This window comes from Eleutherodactylus coqui, chromosome 4 (genome assembly GCF_035609145.1).
Source record: "Eleutherodactylus coqui strain aEleCoq1 chromosome 4, aEleCoq1.hap1, whole genome shotgun sequence".
Classification (NCBI taxonomy): domain Eukaryota; kingdom Metazoa; phylum Chordata; class Amphibia; order Anura; family Eleutherodactylidae; genus Eleutherodactylus; species Eleutherodactylus coqui.
In genome coordinates, this window is record NC_089840.1 from 291,996,334 (window position 1) to 292,019,396 (window position 23,063).

The 23,063-nt window shown below is 42.6% G+C and overlaps 2 protein-coding genes across 2 annotated transcripts in view; both read right to left on the reverse strand.

The window, feature by feature from the left end:
- The window catches only part of LOC136626392 (pregnancy zone protein-like), a 600,260-nt gene that overhangs the window by 303,995 nt on the left and 273,202 nt on the right, over positions 1-23,063 (reverse strand). The window lies entirely within an intron of this gene.
- LOC136626788 (alpha-2-macroglobulin-like protein 1) overlaps positions 1-23,063 on the reverse strand; it is a 199,997-nt gene that overhangs the window by 4,536 nt on the left and 172,398 nt on the right. The window contains exons 28-34 of the mRNA XM_066601793.1: positions 14,733-14,895; positions 14,334-14,545; positions 4,581-4,796; positions 4,365-4,474; positions 4,033-4,123; positions 1,287-1,355; positions 104-206 (exon numbers count right to left, since the gene is read on the reverse strand). Of these exons, the coding sequence (XP_066457890.1) occupies positions 104-206; positions 1,287-1,355; positions 4,033-4,123; positions 4,365-4,474; positions 4,581-4,796; positions 14,334-14,545; positions 14,733-14,895 (964 nt within the window). The remainder of the gene's footprint in view (positions 1-103; positions 207-1,286; positions 1,356-4,032; positions 4,124-4,364; positions 4,475-4,580; positions 4,797-14,333; positions 14,546-14,732; positions 14,896-23,063) is intronic.

The window sequence follows — 23,063 nt, forward strand, 5'->3', positions numbered from 1 at the left end:
CATAGTTTGTATACTATGGGGTCAACTAGGTCCAGAGTGATGCCCAATGGATGCCAGCTAGGGGTCTCTCTAGGGTATGAATGCCTATGCGGGTCTATGTTACCTTTCATGTAGTAATCATAGATTCTAATGATTGCTGGTTTCAGGTCGCTCACTGGAACCTTCCGTTCTGCATGAATCTCCAGGGTCTGTGTCTCATTGGTGACCTGAGAAAACAGGAGAGAGATGCTAAGGATTTACATGACTATACATTATTGTATCAGAAGACACGGACATTTGTGCCTCATGTTGTTCTGTTTATTGTCCGGGTTGCTACTTATATTTTATATGCTTCAGTGCTGATTGCTGTTTTTTCCTCTTTTTATTGCTTTCATTATGATGTTTTTTACTATTGACCCCAGGTCATCATGTCAGCTCAGTGTCCTGTATGTCATGCACAGAGAAGTGGAGATCCTGCTCCCCTAGAGCACACACATTGAAGTAGAGATCCTGTAGCATGAGACAACAGTAATCAATGACCCCTCCGCCTGCTTCTGGCAATCTGTCTTTGTTGCCTGCTGCTAGAGAAAATGTGTATGGAGAGCAGCATCAAGTAGAAGCTATTTCAGAAAAATATCCTGGAATCTTCAGGGAATCCAAATCCAATTATCATCTTTATTGAGTTAAAAACTCCATCAGCATGAACAACAAAACTTGCGACGTTTCGTCCTATGCAAAGGACGAAACGTCGCAAGTTTTGTTGTTCATGCTGATGGAGTTTTTAACTCAATAAAGATGATAATTGGATTTGGATTCCCTGAAGATTCCAGGATGTTTTTCTGAAATAGCTTCTACTTGATGCTGCTCTCCATACACATTTTCTCTATGCTGCATTGGGATCTTTGAAGTCCGGATCCCCTAGGTGAGCGTGCATCTATTGGCTTGACGCCATATTCTATCCCTCTCTCCCTATTTGTGAGCCTATTGGGCTGAAGGTGTGCTGCTGAGATCTTTTGTTTTTCCTGTTGCCTGCTGCTAGAGACAGACTACACAAGGCAGCAGGCAGTAGACATCAAGTTCTAAGGAAGGGAGCCCCCAGCCGTCAGCACTTTAGAGAGATTCTTCAGCACAAATTGTCATTTCAGGTAAGTAAAGTGATTTGCAGTTTTGCTTGTTGTCACATTGGTTGTCATATAAGTGCAAGGTTATTAAGAAGATAGTGACCAGTTAAAGTGATATGGTGGAGCTCTGCTTTAATAGTGAACCCCGGGTCTGTTGCTGCAGCGTCATGGGAACGAACGTCTCACCTTTTCTATGTAGATGGACACACTGTCTTCACCCTTCTCCACTCTGTTCACCATCGGAAGTTTCATCAGCTGCAACAAATAACCGAATATTACATCTTACATCGGAGACTGAAGATCAAGAACTGCAGGTACTGAGGGCCACACGGTGTCCATTAACCCCTTAGTGACCTGCCTATTTTGTGCCTTAAGGACCAAGTGGTTTTCATTGTCGCACTGCTGTTGCCGTAACTCGTTGACATAGTTGTATGGGGCTTGTTTTCTGTGGGACGAGTTGTATATTTTAATGGCCGCAGTCCGGGGTACATATAATGTGTTGTAGAACTTTTGTTACATTTTTTTGGGGGGGGAGCGTGGAAGATGGAAATCCTCACAGAAATACTGCCTCTCTGTATTGCTGCATTCTAAGACCGATTCTTATTTTTCAGTCAGCGGAGCTCCGTGGGGTCTTGTTTTTTTGCGGGAGGAGCTGTATTTTTTATTGGTACCAGTTTGAGGTACTGGTGAGTTTGGGATTGTTTTTATTGCATTTAGGTGAACAAAAGAAAAATAGCAATTCTAGAATTCCTTTTTTTATTTTTATGGCGTTCACTAAGCGATATAAATGACAAAATATTTCCTTGTATCTGTTGTTATGAACATATTACCTATAATGTGCTGCTTTTTAAAAACAGTGGGTATTTTCATTGGGGGTGGGGGGTTGGGGGGCAATGCTAATTTTGTTTAAGCTGGACTTTTAAAAAAAATAAAAATTATTGAACTTTTTTTTACACTATCTTGTAGTCTCTCAAGAAGACTTGAAGTTGTGATTGTTCAATCGCTAGGACAGTACACTGCATTATTTATGTAGTGCAGTCTACTAAGCCTATGACAGCAGCCTATTAGACACTGCAGGAGGCAGGGTCTAATAGGCTGAGTAACATGGCAGACATTGAGGCCTTTGTCAGGCTGTCATAGGAACCCATTGGCAACTTGCGATTGTACTGTGGTCTGCCAGGATCTGAGGGTTTTCCCATTAGAGCAGGAGCCTGGCTGTCAGTCAGCCAAGCCAACCGCCTTGTGCAGATTTAAAGCCTATTAGTGATTGTCGAAAAAAAAGGTGTATTGGCTCTCACAAAGGGGATAAAGCTTGTCCGGTGAGTAGACATTATAAAGAGTGGCATACGTGGCACTGTATATATGTGTAGGGGTGGGGTAGGCAGAAAGGTTACATTCTAATACCCCAGCTTTGGTTACCAATGGAGTCTCCCTCACCCTGTGTAAGTGAAGACCAACTACACAAGTTATAATGGCTCCAGCATTCTATCTATTCATGAATAAGGAAGCCCTGGATGGTCCAAACTACAGATGATGAGGAGCTGCAGAGATCAGAATAGTGGGAGGAAGCGGTGATTATAACCCCTGCGGTGATCATCTCTGGCCGGGATACATGGGAGGTCCTGGAGAGGAATCAGGGGTTGTAGCACTGGGATGACAGTCATAATGACTGAGGAGCAGAACCCAGAATATATCATCACACCAGCTTATAGGCTGAGCAGAGGACCAGAGACCGCGGCTGCGGACCAGGAGATGTCAGATAAAACCCAATCCTCCTGCTTCTGGATGAATGTGGACAGATTTGGAGGAAGAACCAACGTTTAACTCTTCACACTGGGCTATTGTCAGCACATAGCAAATGCGGGCAGATGCTTGGGCCCAGTGAACTTGGTGGCCACTCAGGGCTGGAATCAATCCGGTTTTGCTCTTTGAAATCAATTGTGTTGTAGGCCACAGATACGATGGACTATGACAACAGCACTGCAGGAAGCCGACCCTTTCCTGTTCTGCCACCCGGCACCAGACGATGATGTTCAACTACTGAATTGGCCGATGTTACACTTGTTATTGGGGTCGGTACAGTTTAGTCGGAAGCTCGTAAAAGCAGCATATACTAGACTGACCTGACCTTACTAGTGGGGGCTTGCGTGTTTCCTGGGGACCATATTTAGACATTGTATCCACATTCCTTACTCTTAGTATATGATTGGACAGCACGCCCAGTTGGGTTGGCTAACATGCCCGGCCGGCACCCTTTAGTCTGATTTGCTGTAAGTTATACCTTGTATTATGTGTTTTTTATGTTTGTAATAAAACTCTTGAATGTGAGCTACTTCCCTTCAGAAGAGTTTGAGAACGAGACCCAATTGCTCTATTTTGGGTTCTTCTCCGGGGCACCATACAAAGAAATTGTAGTTGATGATGCTTCGGTACCCCTTTAGCATCGCCTAAATTAAGAAATTCCTCCAACGTCATCACACCGCCTGCATCATTCCACATGATCCTGGCCAAAAGAGGCCAAGGCAGAAGATGGAGGACCCTGGAGAAGTGTGAGGGTGGTGAGTTTGTGGGCACAGCAAGGCCTGTAAATGACTCAAAGGGCACAGTGGGGCCTATAAAGGACTGATGTGGCACATGGGGCCTATAAAGTACTGAGGAGGCCCAGTAAATGACTTAGGGGGCTTTACTAACTGCTCTAATGGCACAAAGGAGCTTGTAAATAACAAAGGGGGCACAGTAGGGTCTATAAATTACTAAGGGACCCACTGTGACTGTTACCCAGAAGCATATATAAACCTGGAGCTGGCCCTGTCTTCATACACCGACCGCATGTGGATCCCGGAGCACGGGGAAATCTGCAGTTTTGGCTAGAGGGAGGATTTACATCAGGATTATCTTTTAAATGGCTGAAAAATACATCTGGTGAACTTACATCACTTGCCGACTTCTCCGCGAGCCCATAGCCGGACAAGAAGTTGGCTTCCAGAAGAGCCATGTTAGTACACGGACGTCTTCCTTTATAACTGCGGAGTCAGATGAGAACAGGAACAGACTTATATACAACAGTATCTGAAGGCCGTACTGACTAAAGGCATGAATGTAAGGAAAGGATTGTGTTTGCAGCTCTCAGTGTGATTGGAGTATATGATAGCAAGTAACTGCAAAATTATGATTGCAGCTCTGGATGTGACTGTAAGAGCTGATATAACTGGGTGGTCTGTGACGGTTTATAATATGGTCTTCCTTATAGATGACGTCTCTTACCTGAACTCCACCGCTATCACCATTTTGTCACCTTTCATGCACTGAGGTTTCACTGACATGACAAAGGCATCTTCCTTGGCGGCAGGTAGAGTGTTATGTACCTGAGTGACCTGTGCGAACGTAAGAACAGGAGAGACCCAACAGGTAAGAAGAAGAGACAAAATCCGACTCCCCCTCCCCAATTATATGAAGGGGTGGTCACCGCACCGTCCGTACCTGCGCAATTACGGTTCCTCTCCCATTTGCGGTTATCGTGTACTCTCCAGGGATTTCAGGTAATTGAATCTTCTGCTGGAGCAGGCGGTTGTCGTCATCCACATGGAAGCGGTGCTGGAAGCCTTTCTCGTTCGTCACTTCTATGGTCGTTTTTCCACCTTTCACCATGGTACGACTTGCAAACATTGACATTGCTTGAAGAGCGACCACTGTGTCCTGAGGATGAGAGACGGGCGAAACGCTCAAATGTGAGGTGTGGGGAAAGAGTGTGAAATACACGTACTGTACGTCACTAATGATACATACAGATGTAGCAAGCGTTAAAGGGGTTTTCCATGGAAAATACTACTAATGACCTCAGGATAGGTCATCAATAGTTGATCGGGAGGGGGCCATCGCTCAGGATCCTGACCGATCAGCTGAGCGGGCACATGCTATCAGTGCCCCAATAACAAAGGGGTCAAAGCTGAAGCAGCAGCAGTCTCGGGGCTGACCTCTGTGTAGCGACTATTACTTACAGCTGCAGGCACGGCTCGTGTTCATTTCAATTGGAGCCATACAAGCGGCGGCCACTACACAGAGGTCGGCACAGAGACTTCCACTGCTTCAGCTCCCACCTCTGTGTATTTGCGGTGCTGACAGCATGAGCCAGCTCAGCTGATCGGTCGTGATCCCAAGCGATGGATCGAGGCCGAGGATAGGTCATCACTCGTATTCTCCCTGGAAAATGCCTTTAACAAAACATCACGCACATTTAAGAGGTATTCCGAGACCAAAGTCAGATTCCAAAATAGTCATAAATCATCCCACAGGGCTCCAGTAAATCCATCCATTACCTTTCCTCTGCTTCTCTGCTCTCCTTATTCTGCAGCATCCACAGTGCTCTGTTCTTTACATCAGTATTTCCTGTTCACAGCCCTCCTGTGCTTCTCTACTAAATCCCCCATAATCCTCTGGGCTGCACCTCTGCCTGTTCACTCTGCATCCTCCTCCCACACCCAAAGCTCATGAATACTAAATCCCACCCACTAACTAAAGATGCTCATTGTGCTCCTCCTCCACAAAAAAACTACTGTTTTTGGACCAAATTAATGTAAACGCACAGTACCAATAAGCCAAGATTTGAACCCCAGTCTGACATGTTGAAGACACCATTATTAAACCCTCTGTGACTGCAACACACCTTTTTACTGACCTCACTAATGGGCTTTAAAGCTGCACATACATTTTTTTAAGGGAGTGGCTTGGCTGATTACTGACAGCTAGGCTGCTGCTCTCATTGGCAGTAGTGGAGAAACCTCAGATCCAGGCAGTTTAACTCTTTACACATCACAATCAATACCAACTGCACCATGAAAGCAGAACACAGGGGCTCCTTTTGTCACCCATTGGCACCCTGCAATGTGATCGCAATGGGTTCCCGTGGCAGCCAGAACCTTGACAAGGGCTTGCATGTCTGCCATGCAACTTAGCTTATTAGGCCCTGCCTCCTGTAGAGTCTAATAGGCTGCTGTTATAGGCTTAGTAGAATGCACTACATAAGTAATGCAGTGTACTATTCTAGTGATTGAACAATCGCATCTTCAGGTCCCCTTCAGAGACTAAAAATTGGCATAAAAAATGTAATAAAGTTTAATTTAAAGAAACCTAATAAGGAACACAGTGTCTCTAAAATGTAATTGTTCTTAGTAAAAAAAAACAAGTAATCTTGTATCTATAAGACATAGTCACTGAAGAAGAACTTATTAAAACTTACTAACTTTATTCAAAATATATTAAAATCTTGGGTGGACAGGACAAAACATATATCACACAAAGAGAGAGCCTTGGGGATTTGAATTATGATGACAGTATCCCTTGGCTCCACAAAATAAGAACCCGTTTAATAATAACCAAGTGCCCAGCGGATACTGTACATCAATTCACTCCGTAGTTGTTCATAAAGTGTGTGGTACAATGACCTACAACCGTTAAAAGGACACAGTCACTGAAACGCTACAAAAGCCCTTTTAGACTCTTTCAGGTATCCCACTTATTTGAGGACCCCAAAATTAAATACACTTTGTTCAGAGAGTCAGACAGTAACGTACTGCATGCACTTCAAATATGCAGAATTAAGTCCTCTTATTAGATTTGTTATACCCCATTTATGATTCATATATGGGGAGCCGGGTACACTGTGTTAGCCCTTTACGTTTTATTATTGTAAAAAGAAAACATGTGATGGTGAGGAAAGGGTTAATATATGGTCCAAATGTAAGTGCAAAGGAACAGCACTTATGAGGCATGAAATCTGAATGCCCCCATGCTGTTATAGCAAAAGAGGAGATTTGTAGAGCCCAGCACACAAGGGGTTAAATTTTCACACATTCAGGAATTTTATCAGTTTATTCCAGCCAGCGATAATGATACAAAGCGCTGGTTCCCCTGTCTACTAGAAAACTCTCTGAGGCCGAAATGAGTCTATTAAAGAGGGGTCTCTCCATTGTGCCAACAAATAAATACAAATCGTTTGACTGGGTTAAGGATGTGGCCCTCTTCCTCCAGAAAGTCAGATGGAAGAAGTATTTTGCTATTAAAGGACAGAATGGATGTGAGGAATTGGTGGTTAATCCTCAAGATCTGGAAACTTTGGATCTTTTGGAGGAACTATCTCGGGAAAGTGAGAGGGCCCTGGGTCATGGACCCTTTGCACAACTTAGGCCCAAGAGCACCAGTGAATGCCCATACATCGACATTTTCAAATCTCTAGTAACGGAGGAACTGGAGAAACTCGCATATACAAAGAAATACCAAACCCAGAACCTCTCAAGCGAGGAGCATTGGTATTACTAGAGAAGGACCCCAGTATTATTTTGAAGCCAGCAGATAAGGGAGAAAATATAGTGATAATAGGATGCAAAGAATACAAAGAGATGTGTCTGAGATTACTTAGGGATGCCACAAATTATGAGATCCTCCCCTCTGACCCCACCGACACCTTCCTCTCGGACATGAGATCTCTGGTGCAAAAGGTTTTGGACGAAAAACTTCACAGTAAAAATGAATTTGAATGCATATGCCCTACCTTCCCGCAGACCGCGATATTTTATGCACTTCTGAAAATCCATAAGGGCCTAACCCCTTTGAAGGGAAGACCTATTGTATCCGGAATAGATTCCCTTACACAAGGGGCGAGTGAGTACATCGACATAACAATGAGACCATTTGTGGAAAGTCTGCCGTCGTATATACGGGACACCACAGATCTCCTAAAACGGCTGGAGGGAATCACAGTCTCAGATGGCACCCACCTGGCCAGTTTGGATGTAGAGGACCTGTACAGTAATATTCCACACAAACACAGGATTGCGGCATGTCATTACTTCCTGGATCAAAGGGGAATTCATTTAAAACCCCATAATGACTTTGTCCTTGACTTGCTCAAATTTGTATTGGAACATCATTTTTTTCTATTTGAGGGGCAATTCTTCCACCAGCTCAGGGGGACCACGATGGGGAGTCCATGTGCCCCAACTTATGCGTGTCTCTTCCTGGGCTGGTGGGAGGAAAAATATGTGTTTCAAGAAAGCAATGAGAGATGGACAAATTTAATTGACATGTGGGTGATTCTTTACTGTAAGAGCAGTTAGACTGTGGAACTCTCTACCGGAGGAAGTGGTGATGGCAAAATCCATAGAGGAGTTTAAAAGGGGACTTGATGTCTTTCTGGAGAAGAAGGATATTACAGGATATAAATATTAGGTTAAGTGTCAATCCTGGTATACAGGCAGGTAGGAACTATTAGGGGTTGATCCAGGGAATAGTCTGATTGCCATTAGAGAGTCGGGAAGGAATTTTTCCCCCAAAAGGGCTAATTGGCTTCTGGCCTTGGGGTTTTTTGCCTTCCTCTGGATCAACACAGTAGGATAGACAGGCTGGACTAGATGGACATTGTCTTCATTCGGCCTTACATACTATGTTACTATGTTACTATGTTATTGATGACATGTTTATTCTTTAGTCTGGTACTGTTGTTGAATTCAAAGATTTTGATCAGTCCCTGAATAAGAACTGTCTGGGACTGTTTCTAACATCTGAAACTCAACACAGTAATATCACTTTCCTTGATTTAAAAATCTACAAGTCCGAAACAGGCACTCTGGAAACCACGATTTACAGGAAACAGACAGCAACCAATAGCCTTTTGCATTGGGAGAGCTATTACTCAAACCATCTTAAGAAAGGAATTCCGAAGGGGCAATATATCAGGGCAAGAAGAAACTGTTCCGAAGTAAGGGGTTTTGAAAGACAGGCGAAGGATATGACCAGAAGATTTAGGGAGAGAGGATACCCTAATGATATCCTTACTGAGACCCTTGGGGAAGTTAGGAGCCTGAACAGGAGTGACTTGCTGAGTGTCAAGCAGAAACCTGAATCAAAGAATCTAGTGAGATTGATAGGTACATATGATGATCAATCAAATAATGTGAGGAGTATCTTACAGAAATACTGGTATGTTTTGCTTAAGGTCAAGGACTTAGTGGAGTGTCTTGTAAATAGGGCCTCCATCACCTATCGGAGGGGTAGAAACCTGAGAGTCCACCTGGTCCACAGTCACCTCACCCCAGAACCACCAAGACAAACATGGCTAAGCTCCAGAAAAATTAGGGGGACATACCCCTGCTCGGACTGTAAAGCGTGCGAATTTATGAGGAGAGGCCCCACAGAGTTCTAACTCTGGAAAGACATATGGAATTCGTGACTGACTTTATCCACTGCAAAACCTTAGGAGTGATCTACTTGGCGGCCTGCCCATGCCCTTTGGAATATGTGGGCAAGACAAAGGAACAATTTCATAGAAGGATTTTGGCCCATGTGGGTAATGTACGAAGGGGCGAGCACACCAGCCTGGCTACCCACATGAGAGATTACCATGACGATGATCTCAGTGTCCTTAAATTCCAGGGCATTGAATTGATCAGATATAATGGAAGAAGGGGTAATATTTACAAAAAACTATTACAAAAAGAATGTATGTGGATTCCCAGACTACGAACCTGCTCATCCACAGGCCTGAATGAACAGATTTCCTATGCCTCTTTCATCTGATAAATTATATCTGGCGAATGTGAACTAAATATACAGGCCAATTTTTGCCTTAAATATTGTTTCCCAATCGGGCGGAACAAATGGTTTATTTTATTTTGACTTTAAGCATGCGTACCAATTGTAGTCCAGATGTAGGTGGGCTGTTCTTCCCTCAACCGATCCTCTTCATCTTCTTTGCCCTTTCCACTTTGAAATGTAGCATTTGATTACATGCCTCCCTTTTGACCGAATATTGAGAAACATACAAACCCTTAAAGGGGTTGTCCCACGACAGCAAGTGGGGTTAAGCACTTCTGTATGGCCATATTAATGCACTTTGTTATATACATCGTGCATTAAATATTGGCCATACAGAAGTTATATACTTACCCCCTCCCAATGCTGGCGTCCCCGTCTCCATGGCGACCACAAAACTTCTCCTCTGGTCGCACGAACAGTCGTGCTTGCGCACTGAAGATTACTCTTCTGGATGGTCCGGGCTTATGAGCTGCGTACTGGCTCCTCCCTCTTCTCCGCGTCATCGTGTAGCTCCGCCCCCGTCACGTGGTGCCGATCAGCCAATGAGGTGGCTGTAATCGGCAGTGGAGCTCAGACTGGAGAAGAACATCCACGGTGCACCATGGGAGAAGACCCGCGGTGCACCGTGGGAGAAGACCAGCGGTGCATCTTGGGAAATGACGGCAGCCATCTTGGAAGAAGAATTTTATAACTTCATAAAACTGCTTCATGGTGAGTAGAAACGCTCTATGCAAACGATTTACATGGGTAGTTTGTGATGTTTGCTGAACATGGGGGACTGAGCTGTGAAATTTTTTTTATTTTGGCCATGGGACAACCCCTTTAATGTTATAGTAGTGTGGAGGGAGCTGTCCAGTGCTGATCCCTGCACTCAAACCCTGCTGTTCAGGATCACGATAGCAGGGAGCTGTCCAGTGCTGAACCAGCAACTTACACTGACGTGAAGCACTTATTGCGAGAGAGTAGGGGGAATGGATGTATCCCAAACAGGATTTGGGATTGGTCAGGGGGGAAGAGGGAAGGAGGGGCTTCTCAGATATAAGTGCTGTCCTAAGCAGATGCGCGGCACTCACTATCGGGATGCCGCCAGTTATCACGGCCGCTTCCTTATCTATTCTTTATCTTTGATTCATCCTGATGAAGCAGTATATTTGCTACAAACTGCAGAAACGCGTCGATGATGTAGAATAGTGAGCTAACTACTTTGTTTCAGGCTATCAGTCAGTAAAGTGTTAGCCGGCTGCCCGGTTTCTATTGTCGGGCGGTCACTGCAGTACCGATCTAGCTAGCTATCTATCACAGCGGCTAGTGCTGTGAAAGTCAGCAGGATCTTTCACTTATACTTATATACCTCTGAGGAGGGTCATTATTGGGACATTGTGGTGTGAGCTGTCTTCAATAGAGTGCTATTAACCCTAGGCGCACTGGCTCACTGAAGCTGGTACTATGCAACAGTCCTAACAACCTAATCAGGATCAAGGAACTTGGTCTCTGGGCTATTAAAATAGGACACATGGAGCTGAAATTGGGACCTTTTTGTATTCAGTAATCCACTTCTACACAATTAACCCTTTCCTGTCATCCTTTGATATTTATCTGGGTGGAGAAAGGAGGGAATTGTTCTGACCAGTACCTATGGGAACCAGCGCTTTGTATCATTATCACTGGCTGGAATAAACTGATAAAATTCCTGAATGTGTGAAAATGTAACCCCTTGTGTGCTGGGCTCTACAAATCTTCTATTTTGCTATAACAGCATGAGGGCATTCAGATTTCATGCCTCATAAGTGCTGTTCCTTTGCACTTACATTTGGACCATACATTAACCCTTTCCTCCCCATCACATGTTTTCTTTTTACAATAATAAAACGTAAAGGGCTAACACAGTGTACCCGGCTCCCCATATATGAATCATAAATGGGGTATAACAAATCTAATAAGAGGACTTAAATCTGCATAATTGAAGTGCAGGCAGTACGTTACTGTCTGACTCTGAACAAAGTGTATTTAATTTTGGGGTCCTCAAACAAGGGGGATACCTGAAAGAGTCTAAAAGGGCCTTTTGTAGCGTTTCAGTGACTGTGTCCTTTTAACGGTTGTAGGTCATCGTACCACACACTTTATAAACAACTACGGAGTGAATTGATGTACAGTATCTGTTGGGCACTTGGTTATTATTAAACGGGTTCTTATTTTGTGGAGCCAAGGGATACTGTCATCATAATTCAAATCCCCAAGGCTCTCTCTTTGTGTGATATATGTTTTGTCCTGTCCACCCAAGATTTTAATATATTTTGAATAAAGTTAGTAAGTTTTATTAAGTTCTACTTCAGTGGCTATTTCCAGATTTATTTGAGGTATTACTGCCCCGGTGATAATGTAGCTATAAGACCTTATAACGGCTAGCAAAAATACATGATGTTATAGCGAGCTTTCAGACCTCACAGGGTCCTTCCTTAGGCAAAATGGAACAAATCTAATGATGTATTTCATAAATACACATGATCACATGGGAGGGCAGGAACATGGTGAACTTAATCTGCACTCAATAAATACCATAAACAGAGGGTAAGAGGGCATAGACATGTTGGGATGAACAGCATTTAGATAAGTAGCAGAGTGGGAAGACCATAATAGTAAATGATCAGTGCAGTGACAAGGAATGTGAAAGGAATGTGAAATCTCTCCTTTAGACCTGCAAACAAAAGGAATGGAACAATACCTCTGCAGTGCCACCTATTGGATGGCAGCATTCCTTCAAATCAAAGTATGCGTTTTTACCAAGTTTGTAAAATAATGATTGGGAATAGCACCCCTCCTGGGTGCTCTCCTTGGGGAGAGATGATGCTGTTCTGGGAGCACAACGGAGGCCTCATACTGTTCTGGGAGCACTACAGAGGCCTCATACTGTTCTGGGAGCCCTACAGAGGCCTCATACTGTTCTGGGAGCACTACAGATGCCTCATACTGTTCTGGCAGCACTGTGGAGGCCTCATACTGTTCAGGGAGCACTACAGAGGCATCATACTGTTCTGGGAGCACTACAGAGGCCTTGTACTGTTCTGGGAGAACTACAGGGGCCTCATACGGTTCTGGGCGCACTACAGAGGCCTCATACTGTTCTGGGAGAACTACAGGGGCCTCATACTGTTCGGGAGAACTATACAGGCCTCATACTTTTCTGGTAGCACTACAGAGGCCTCAAACTGTTCTGGCAGCACTACAGAGGTCTCATATTGTTCTGGGAGCAGTACAGAGGCCTTTTACTGTTCTGGGAGCGCTACAGAGTCCTCATACTGTTCTGGGAGCACTACGGAGGCCTCATACTGTTCTGGGAGTACTACAGAGGCCTCATACTGTTCTGGGAGCACTACTGAGGCCTCATACTGTTCTGGGAGCACTACAGAGGCCTCATACTGTTCTGGGAGCACTACAGAGGCCTCATACTGTTCTGGGAGTATGACGGAGGCCTCATACTGTTTTGGGAGAACTATAGAGGCATCATACTGTTCTGGGAGAACTATAGAGGCCTCATACTGTTCTGGGAGAACTATAGAGGCCTCATACTGTTCTGAGAGAACTATACAGGCCTCATACTGTTCTGGGAGCACTACAGAGGCCTCATACTGTTCTGGGAGCAGTACAGAGGATTCATACTGTTCTGTGAGCACTGCAGAGGTCTCATATTGTTCTGGGAGCAGTACAGAGGCCTTATACTGTTCTGGGAGTACCACAGAGGCCACATACTGTTCAGGGAGCAGTACAGAGACCTTATACTGTTCTGGGAGCACCACAGAGGCTTCATACTGTTCTGGGAGCACTACAGAGGCCTCATACTGTTCTGGGAGCACTACAGAGGCCTCATACTGTTCTGAGAAAACTTTTGAGGCCTCATACTGTTCTGGGAGCACTATAGAGGCCTCATACTGTTCTGAGAGCACTACAGAGGCCTCATACTGTTCTGGGAGCACTACAGAAGCCACATCCTGCTCTGGGAGCACTACAGAGGCCTCATACTGTTCTGGGAGCACTACAGAGGCCTAATACTGTTCTGGGATTACGACGGAGGCCTCATTCTCTGGTGAAGGGATTAGAAAGGCCTCATCTTGTAGCGGCATAGAGAAGCTCTCAACGCTCCCTCCACTGAATGGACAGAGCAGCCCGTGCCACCGGAACAAAGCTGGCAGTAGCACCAACCCCATTGAAAGAAATGGGATAGCATTCTGGACTTCTGCCACAGCTGTCACAGCTGTTGTAGAAGTTTGTGGTATTTTCCCTATGTTTTCAATAGGGGTAGCGCTGCTGCCGCTGTCCCCATTGAAAAACTGGCGATATTGCAGCGATTTTCTTGTGCTGTGAGTCAAGTATTTTCACTCGCTCTCCCAGCACAAGAAAATAAAATGCCAGTGGGTGGGAGCCCTTAATGTCAGAAGAACCACATTTTGAATTAAGAGATTTCAGGTTGGAGTATGAAAAAAAAAATGCTTTCATGAGGTCAGAGAGGTAGACAACCGGTGGAGAAGGGGCTGCAATAGCCTCAACAGGAAGCATCAGGGTGCGAGTTTAAGCTTTGGTCTCTGCTTTCTTGCTTATTGTTCAGGTTTACTGAAGTAGTTTAATGAGATTCAATTCACTTTCTCGTACCTGAGTGGAGCTAAAACCACCTCTTGAGTTCTGTTGTCTTGATAACCAGCGGATGATCGCCGCCATATCTCCGAGCTGCTGCTTTGTTGGGTTTTTAATAGAGGCCAAGCTCAGGAGGACATAGGATGTCATCTCCACATCCACGGATTTTGGCTTTGACCAATAGGATGCCGAATCGGATTTGGTCTCCTGCGTCCAGTACAGTAAACCATCTGCAGAGAAAAATGGAAATACTCCTGAGGATACATGAAGGGACACAGGCAAAACCGCAGGAATCTCATGTGTGTCAGTGCAGAGACTGACCCAGCAGCGGGTCTATGCCAGGAAGGTGGCGCTATGTCACTGCAGATCTAGAAGAGATGAATAAATGGGATCAGATGCGGATCATTTACACTTTACCTGCTTTGCTGGCTTTTTCATACAACTTCTCCATGACGGCAGCTCTGTTCTTCTCATCGTCAGCTAGTGTGTACACATACGCCTTCAGTGCGAGCTTGTAGGTGGTGGCGTTGTGTAGAGGCTCACTCTGAATACACTTTAGTCCCTTCTTCACAACAGGATCCTACAGCAGAACACAAACAGCATTATTGATTGGGATGGGTAGAATATTGCAGTGCTGTGCGGCAGAGTACCCTCCAGCTGCGGGGCACCTTGTTTCATACAATAAGGACACTGATATGGGATATTATGGGGTGATATCGTAAATACCAGGTTCAATAAAAATTTCCATCACTCATCTTCCTATTAAAAAAATAAACCTTAATTTATAAAAAAAAATATGTGAAAAAGGCAAATGCACCCCCCAAAAAAGGACGTGTTTTGAACTAAAAAGTGTCCTTAATAATAGCATGTCATATTTCACAGCACACTGACTTGCATACTCCTATTCATGTCAGTGGTTCCATCTCAATTTAGTCACCCTTTTCAAGTTAATACATCACATCACATAATTGATCATTTGTCATACGGTGAGTACATTAGGGCCAAAAGCTAGAGCGTAGCTAAAAGCTTATCTCCACCTCACAACTTCCCTACATGGATGTCGAAAATACTCTGCAAAGAACTTTATGCTGTGTCACTGGGTATATAAAGTCACCTATCAATGCAGCCAGGGATGATACTAGCCGTCTAATGCAGTCACCATATAATAGTCAGATACCAGTTCTACACAGTGATAGTGATTACAGGGCAGTTACCTCCAGTGATCAAAAGTGACATCTCTTCTGATTGGTTCTGTTAACTTTCTCTTCTTGTAAAAATGATTAATCTCTGCACACTCTCCTTATCCTGGCACTACCCCAATGCCCCTTTTAGTACCCTCCCATAGGAATTTGAAGAATGTGTCAAATGGGGTACCACAAGGCTCTGTCCTGGGCCCAGTGTTGTTCAACATTTTTATAAATGGAGGAAATTCTTTGAATTCCGTATAAATATTGAGAACCCCTCTATCCCGTGACCTCTGTGTCTTGATGATATGTTGTCGGTCTTAGATGTTTTCTATAAAATAATCAATGAAAACAGCCATATACTTACTGATACAGGAGGGAAAATATGTGCACCACCTCAGCATGTAGGCAGCCAAATGCCAAATGAGGCAGCCACTTACCCCTGTTTAGTACAGTGATGAGACAGCCACTCACACAAACTCCTAATACAGAAATGGTTGGCGGTTTGGTGTAAACTCCTACACAGAGTAGATACAAAGTGCCAGACCATTTTGATACATGTGGTGCACCATGAAAACTAGCAACCTATTAATGATGCCATATCAGTTCGGTGGGTTGCCCTGAACTTCAAAAAGTGAACCATATTGGTGTGTTTGTTTGTTTTTATATTTCTCTTTCTGTGATACAATGATATTAGTGTGGAACCTTGACGTTGGCTTGTGAGCTCAAGTTTTTGGCTAAAATCCATCTAATACCTCGTATTTATTATATATTATTCACATGCAGTGCAGCTTTTAAATGCTGGGGGAGCCTGGGGTGACAGTACCAATGTGGTTCACTATCTGAGGTGCAGGGCAACCTGCCAAACTGATATGGCGTCATTGATAGGTTGCTAGTCTGCATGGTGCACCACATGTATCAGAATGGTCTGGTAATTTTTATCTATTCTGTGTAGGAGTTTACACCAGGCAGTCATTTCCCTCTATATTAGGAGCTTGTATGAGAGGCTGTCTCATCGGTGTCCCCCACAGGTGTAATTGGCTCCCTCATTGGGCATTTGGCTGCTTGCATGCTCAGGTGGTGCACATATTTGCCCTTCTGTATCAGTAAGCATATGGCTGTTTTCAGTTATTGTTGGTTTGTTTTTATATTTTCCTTTCCATAAAATAAGGTCAGTAAAGCGTTGTTGGCTGTGAGCCATAGTAGTTCTAGATATTAGGTAGAAAATCTAGAGGAATATGCTTTGTCTCCTTAAGACAAGTGTCAGGTAGTATCCACACTGAGGGGATAGGTTACTATAGGTAACAGTAGCACTGATAAGGATCAGGGATAGCAGGCAGCAGTAGAGACACTTTCAGAGACAGAAGGAATGATTACGTAATGCAGTTAGTCGTAAAATTAGATAGTGAAGGAATGTAGACTACTGTAGCATTGAATGAAGTTGACGGGAAAATGCTTCCTCACTCTCCTATAGATAGATATACAGAGAAGGGAGGAGGGTGAGTGTGACTGACCTTGTAATGTAGGAGTCTGGGAGCTGTACTCGCTTGCATTAATTGAACAGAGACTTGTAATGAAGACAAACATGAATGAAGTGAATTACAGTATCTTAGTATAAGCTTGTGCTAACAGGAAGTTGAATAGAATAGATACAAGAATCTTAAGGTATATTCTTGCTGTTATTTGTGTAAATGTAAGTTCTGTGATTTGCTTGCAGTGTGTATAATTGTTAAATTATATTACTGTTATGTTTTCAGTGTGATAATGTCATGTAAAAGAAACAAGCTTTTAATAACTTCTATGTGAGACCTGAGTGCTCCAATTATAGGAAAATATTAAAGTGATACTAATGTTAGTTAATGTGACTGTTTTACAGCTAGTACTAAGAAAAGTTAAAGTTTTTTTTTTCTTCTCTTTCCCCTTCTCTTCCTGATAACAGGAATTCCGGAGGGAGGGGAGTAGTAGTAGTAGTAGTGATTGAGTGAATTTGTTTGTGGATGAGGGTATTAGTAGTACTTGCGTGAATTTTTATGCTATATGGTAAACATTGTGTGCAGAGGATTATATGGTTATCTATCTATATATATATAAAGCTGAAAGCCCTCACTGACTCACTGACTGACTGACTGACTGACTGACTCGCCAAAAGTTCTTCAACTTCCCGATGTCGTAGAAACATGAAATTTGGCGCAAGCATAGATTATCTCCAAAATAGGAAAAGAAATTGGGTCCCAACTCGATTATTCAATTCTAGCGCAAAAGAATTGGCGTCGAAATTTAACGTACATAATCTAAATCACTCACTTCCCAATGTCATAGAAATGGGAAATTTGGCACGAGCATTGATTATGTCATAAATAGGAAACGCTAATGGGTCCCAACTCGATTATTCAATTCTATGCGCAAAAGAATTAGCGTCCAAATTTTACGTGCGGAATGTAATTTTCTCACTTTCCGGTGTCATAGAAACGTGAAATTTGGCACGGGCATTGATTATGTCATAAATAGGAAAAGTGAATGGGTCCCAACTCGATTATTCAATTCTAGCGCAAAAGAATTGGCGTCAAAATTTTACGTGCGGAATGTAATTTTCTCACTTTCCGTTGTCATAGAAACGGGAAATTTGGCACGAGCATTGATTGTCATAAGTAGGAAAAGCTAATGGGTCCCAACTCCATTATTCAATTCTATGCGCAAAAGAATTAGCGTCCAAATTTTACGTACAGAATCTAATTTTCTCACATTCCGGTGTCATAGAAACAGGAAATTTGGCACGAGCATTGATTATGTCATAAATAGGAAAAGCTAATGGTTCCCAACTGGATTATTCAATTCTAAGCGCAAAAGAATTAGTGTCCAAATTTTATGTACGTAATCTAATTCTCTCACTTCCTAATGTCATTTTATATAAAGGAAACATCGCATGGTTGCCTCCACGTGGTGTTTCCTGGGTAACGCAGAGAACTATGCAAAATGGTGAACATATGTTTTTCCTCAGTATCTCTAAAGTAACCAGGACTTCATAAGACTTTCCATGTGAACACCAGATAAACACCAGTACCAAATTAACTCGGGCGAAGTCCTCACTGACTCACTCACAGACTCACCAAAAGTTCTCCAACTTCCCAATGTCGTAGAAACATGAATTTTGGCACAAGCATAGATTATCTCCAAAATAAGAAAAGTAATTGGGTCCCAACTCAATTATTCAATTCTAGCACAAAAGAATTAGCGTCGAAATTTAACGTACGTAATCTAAATCTCTCACTTCCCAATGTCATAGAAACTTGAAATTTGGCACGCGCATTGAATATGTCATAAATAGGAAATGTTAATAGGTCCCAACTCGATTATTCAATTCTATGCGCAAAAGAATTAGCGTCCAGACTTTTACGTACGGAATCTAATTCTCTCACTTCCCGGTGTCATAGAAACTCGAAATTTGGCACGAGCATTGATTATGTCATAGATAGGAATAGCTAATGGGTCCCAGCTCGATTATTCAATTCTATGCGCAAAAGAATTAGCGTCCAAATTTTACGTACGGAATGTAATTTTCTCACTTTCCGGTGTCATAGAAACGTGAAATTTGGCACGAGCATTGATTATGTCATAAATAGGAAAAGCTAATGGGTCCCACCTCGATTATTCAATTCTATGCGCAAAACAATTAGCGTCCAAATTTTACGTACGGAATTAAATTTTCTCACTTTCCGGTGTCATAGAAACGTGAAATTTGGCACGAGCATTGATTATGTCATAAATAGGAAATGTTAATAGGTCCCAACTCGATTATTCTATTCTATGCGCAAAAGAATTAGCGTCCAGACTTTTACGTACGGAATCTAATTCTCTCAATTCCCGGTGTCATAGAAACTCGAAATTTGGCACGAGCATTGATTATGTCATAAATAAGAAAAGCTAATGGGTCCCAACTCGATTATTCAATTCTATGCGCAAAAGAATTAGCGTCCAAATTTTACGTAAGGAATGTAATTTTCTCACTTTCCGGTGTCATAGAAACGTGAAATTTGGCACGAGCATTAATTATGTCATAAATAGGAAAAGCTAATGGGTCCCAACTCGATTATTCAATTCTATGCGCAAAAGAATTAGCCTCCAAATTTTACGTACGAAATGTAATTTTCTCACATAGAAACTTAAAATTTGGCACGGGCATTGATTATGTCATAAATAGGAAAAGTTAATGGGTCCCAACTCGATTATTTAATTCTATGTGCAAAAGAATTAGCGTCCAAATTTTTCCTACGGAATGTATTTTTCTCACTTTCCAGTGTCATAGAATAGTGAAATGTGGCATGAGCATTGATTATGTCATACATAGGAAAAGCTAATGGGTCCCAACTCGATTATTCAATTCTATGCACAAAAGAACTAGCATCCAAATTTTACATACAGAATCTAATTTTCTCACTTCTTGGTGTCATAGAAACTTGAAATTTGGCATGGGCATTGATTATGTCATAAATAGGAAAAGTTAATGGGTTCCACCTCGATTTTTCAATTCTAAGTGCAAAAGAAATAGCGTCCACATTTTACGTACGAAATCTAATTCTCTCACTTCCCAATGTCATAGAAACTTGAAATTTGGCACGAGCATTGATTATGTCATAAATAGGAAAAGTTAATGGGTCCCACCTTGATTGTTCAATTCTAAGCGCAAAAGAATTAGCGTCCAAATTTTACGTACGGAATGTAATTTCTCACTTTCCGGTGTCATATAAATGTGAAACTTGGCACGAGCATTGATTATGTCATAAATAGGAAAAGCTAATGGGTCCCAAGTCGATTATTCAATTCTATGTGCAAAAGAATTAGCGTCCAAATTTTACGTACGGAATGTATTTTTCTCACTTTCCAGTGTCATAGAAACGTGACATTTGGCACGAGCATTGATTATGTCATAAATAGGAAAAGCTAATTGGTCCTAACTCGAATATTCAATTCTAGCGCAAAAGAATTAGCGTCCAAATTTTACGTACGGAATGTAATTTTCTCACATAGAAACTTAAAATTTGGCACGCGCATTGAATATGTCATAAATAGGAAAAGTTAATGGGTCCAAACTTGATTATTTACTTCTATGCGCAAAAGAATTAGCGTCCAAATTTTTCCTACCGAATGTAATTTTCTCACTTTCCGGTGTCATAGAAACTTGAAATTTGGCACGAGCATTGATTATGTCATAAATAGGAAAAGCTAATTGGTCCTAACTCGAATATTCAATTCTAGCGCAAAAGAATTAGCATCCAAATTTTACGTACGGAATGTAATTTTCTCACTTTCCGGTGTCATAGAAACTGGAAATTTGGCACGAGCATTGATTATGTCCTAAATAGGAAAAGCTAATGGGTCCCACATCGATTGTTCAATTCTAAGCGCAAAAGAATTAGCGTCCACATTTTACGTATGGAATCTAATTCTCTCACTTCCTGATGTCATTTTACATAAAGGAAACGTCGCATGGTTACCTCCCGTGGTGTTTCCTGGGTAACACAGAGAACTATGCAAAATGGTGAACATATGTTTTTCCGGTATCTCTAAAGTAACCACGACTTCATAAGATTTCCGTGTGACTACCATATAAACACCAGTACCAAATCAACTCGGGCGAAGCCGGGTATATCAGCTAGTTAATGTCTATATGAGTGAGAAAGGCAACTGCATAGATAAAAGTTGTGACAAGTGTTCAAGCTGTGATGAATGTAAAATGTGTGATGGAGATATTGACTCGGGTTAAACGTTTCTCTCACCTACACATAAGACTTTAATGACCGCTCAGGGTGGGATGTGAATTTCATCCAAATTTTTGTTACCCTTTTTCCCTTTTTTTCTATGTCTTTGCATATGTACGTGTCAGTCTACACAGCAGCTCTGACATTCTACCTATGAACTCAGAAGTTCAGGACAAGCAATGATAAACACAGGGCTGAAGTGCACGTCTTTGTAGATGAATGCCTGACCAGTAAATCTTTCTGCTTGACTGACCAGGTGTTGCATACAAAAAAAAGCACTACATTTTTCACACCTTGTAAATTGTGGTCTAGTTTTTCTTCTTCTCAGCCCTGAGAATACCGAACTATACTAAGTCTTTCAGGCTTTACTGTACAGAAATAAATGGACACACGAGCTGTCCTCATGCAGGCTCAGGCTAGTCAGCAATGCCATGTTTCATTTTACTCAGCGCACCTTGACCCTGTTGCTTGTGTTGCACCCTCTCGTGTTAAAAACAGTAGCAGCAGGTCAGCACATTCTGGACAAAAGTTCTGAGATAAGTTTAAATTTTTCTGTGACAGTATTAGGCCACATGATGTCCCAGCCAATACTGCCCCAGGTTCAGCTCAAAATTTGGTCCATAACATGTCACTTTCACTTACAATACACCATGCTCATGCCACACAACATGTCTGTTTAGTGCTGCAACCCCCTCACCCTTTTTTCAGCCTGATACACATGACTAAAGAAATAACTAAAAGGAATAACATACACATATAAATCTAGATCCAGGAAAACCCATGGATGCTGTCAGTCCACCACCAGGGCTGACATGCCGCCGTTTTGTTTATTTGTTTGATTTCAGTTTTTGCTTATTAAGGCTCTGACTTAGTGACCACCTTATTGAGGGACTAATATAGGTCTTTGAATCCTCTTTCCACTCTATTGAGGGACTATTATAGGTCTTAGGAATTTTCCTTGTAGGTCTAGAGCGAAAATTTATCAGATGGCTATCCAAAAGGCAGCTATTCTGGGCTGCTGTGAATATGCCATCTGATTATCCAGGGACCCGATTACAAAAATTTTGCCCTCGGGATACTCTTTGACTTAACGGCTAAAATTATTCTATCTTTCTGTACTCGGGACTATTATCCCTGAGAAATTATAACTTTCTCTCGCATAAAGGGTAGAAATTTTTCTTACCTATACCCTACTCTTATTTCTACCATTGTAGTAGTAGGGTTTTCGTAGTCCTGTCAGTTCATTTATCTTATATGGCGACAATAATCTATCTAGTAATATAATTGTCACCAGTGGAAATGACAGTTCTACTCTGATTGATCCCTCTATATCCAGTGTGTCATTTATTTGACAGTGCTGGACATTTTGAGGCTTCATCAATTTTTTATTTTTGTACCACTATCCGATTTCTGACTGGGAGTCATTAAACCAGTAAAGTATAGAGATGAGCGAACGTGTTCTTCCGAACTTGATATTCGTGCGAATATTAGGGTGTTCGGGATGCTCGTTATTCGTAACGAACACCATGCGGTGTTCTGGTTATTTTCACTTCCTTCCCTGAGACGTTAGCGCGCTTTTCTGGCCAATTGAAAGACAGGGAAGGCATTACAACTTCCCCCTGTGACGTTCAAGCCCTATACCACCCCCCTGCTGTGAGTGGCTGGGAAGATCAGGTGTCACCCGAACATAAAAGTCGGCCCCTCCCGCGGTTCGCCTCAGATGCGGTGTGAGTTAGATGAGGGACAGTGCTGTTTGTACCGGAGCTGCTGTAGGGAAAGAATTGGTAGTTAGTGTAGGCTTCAAGACC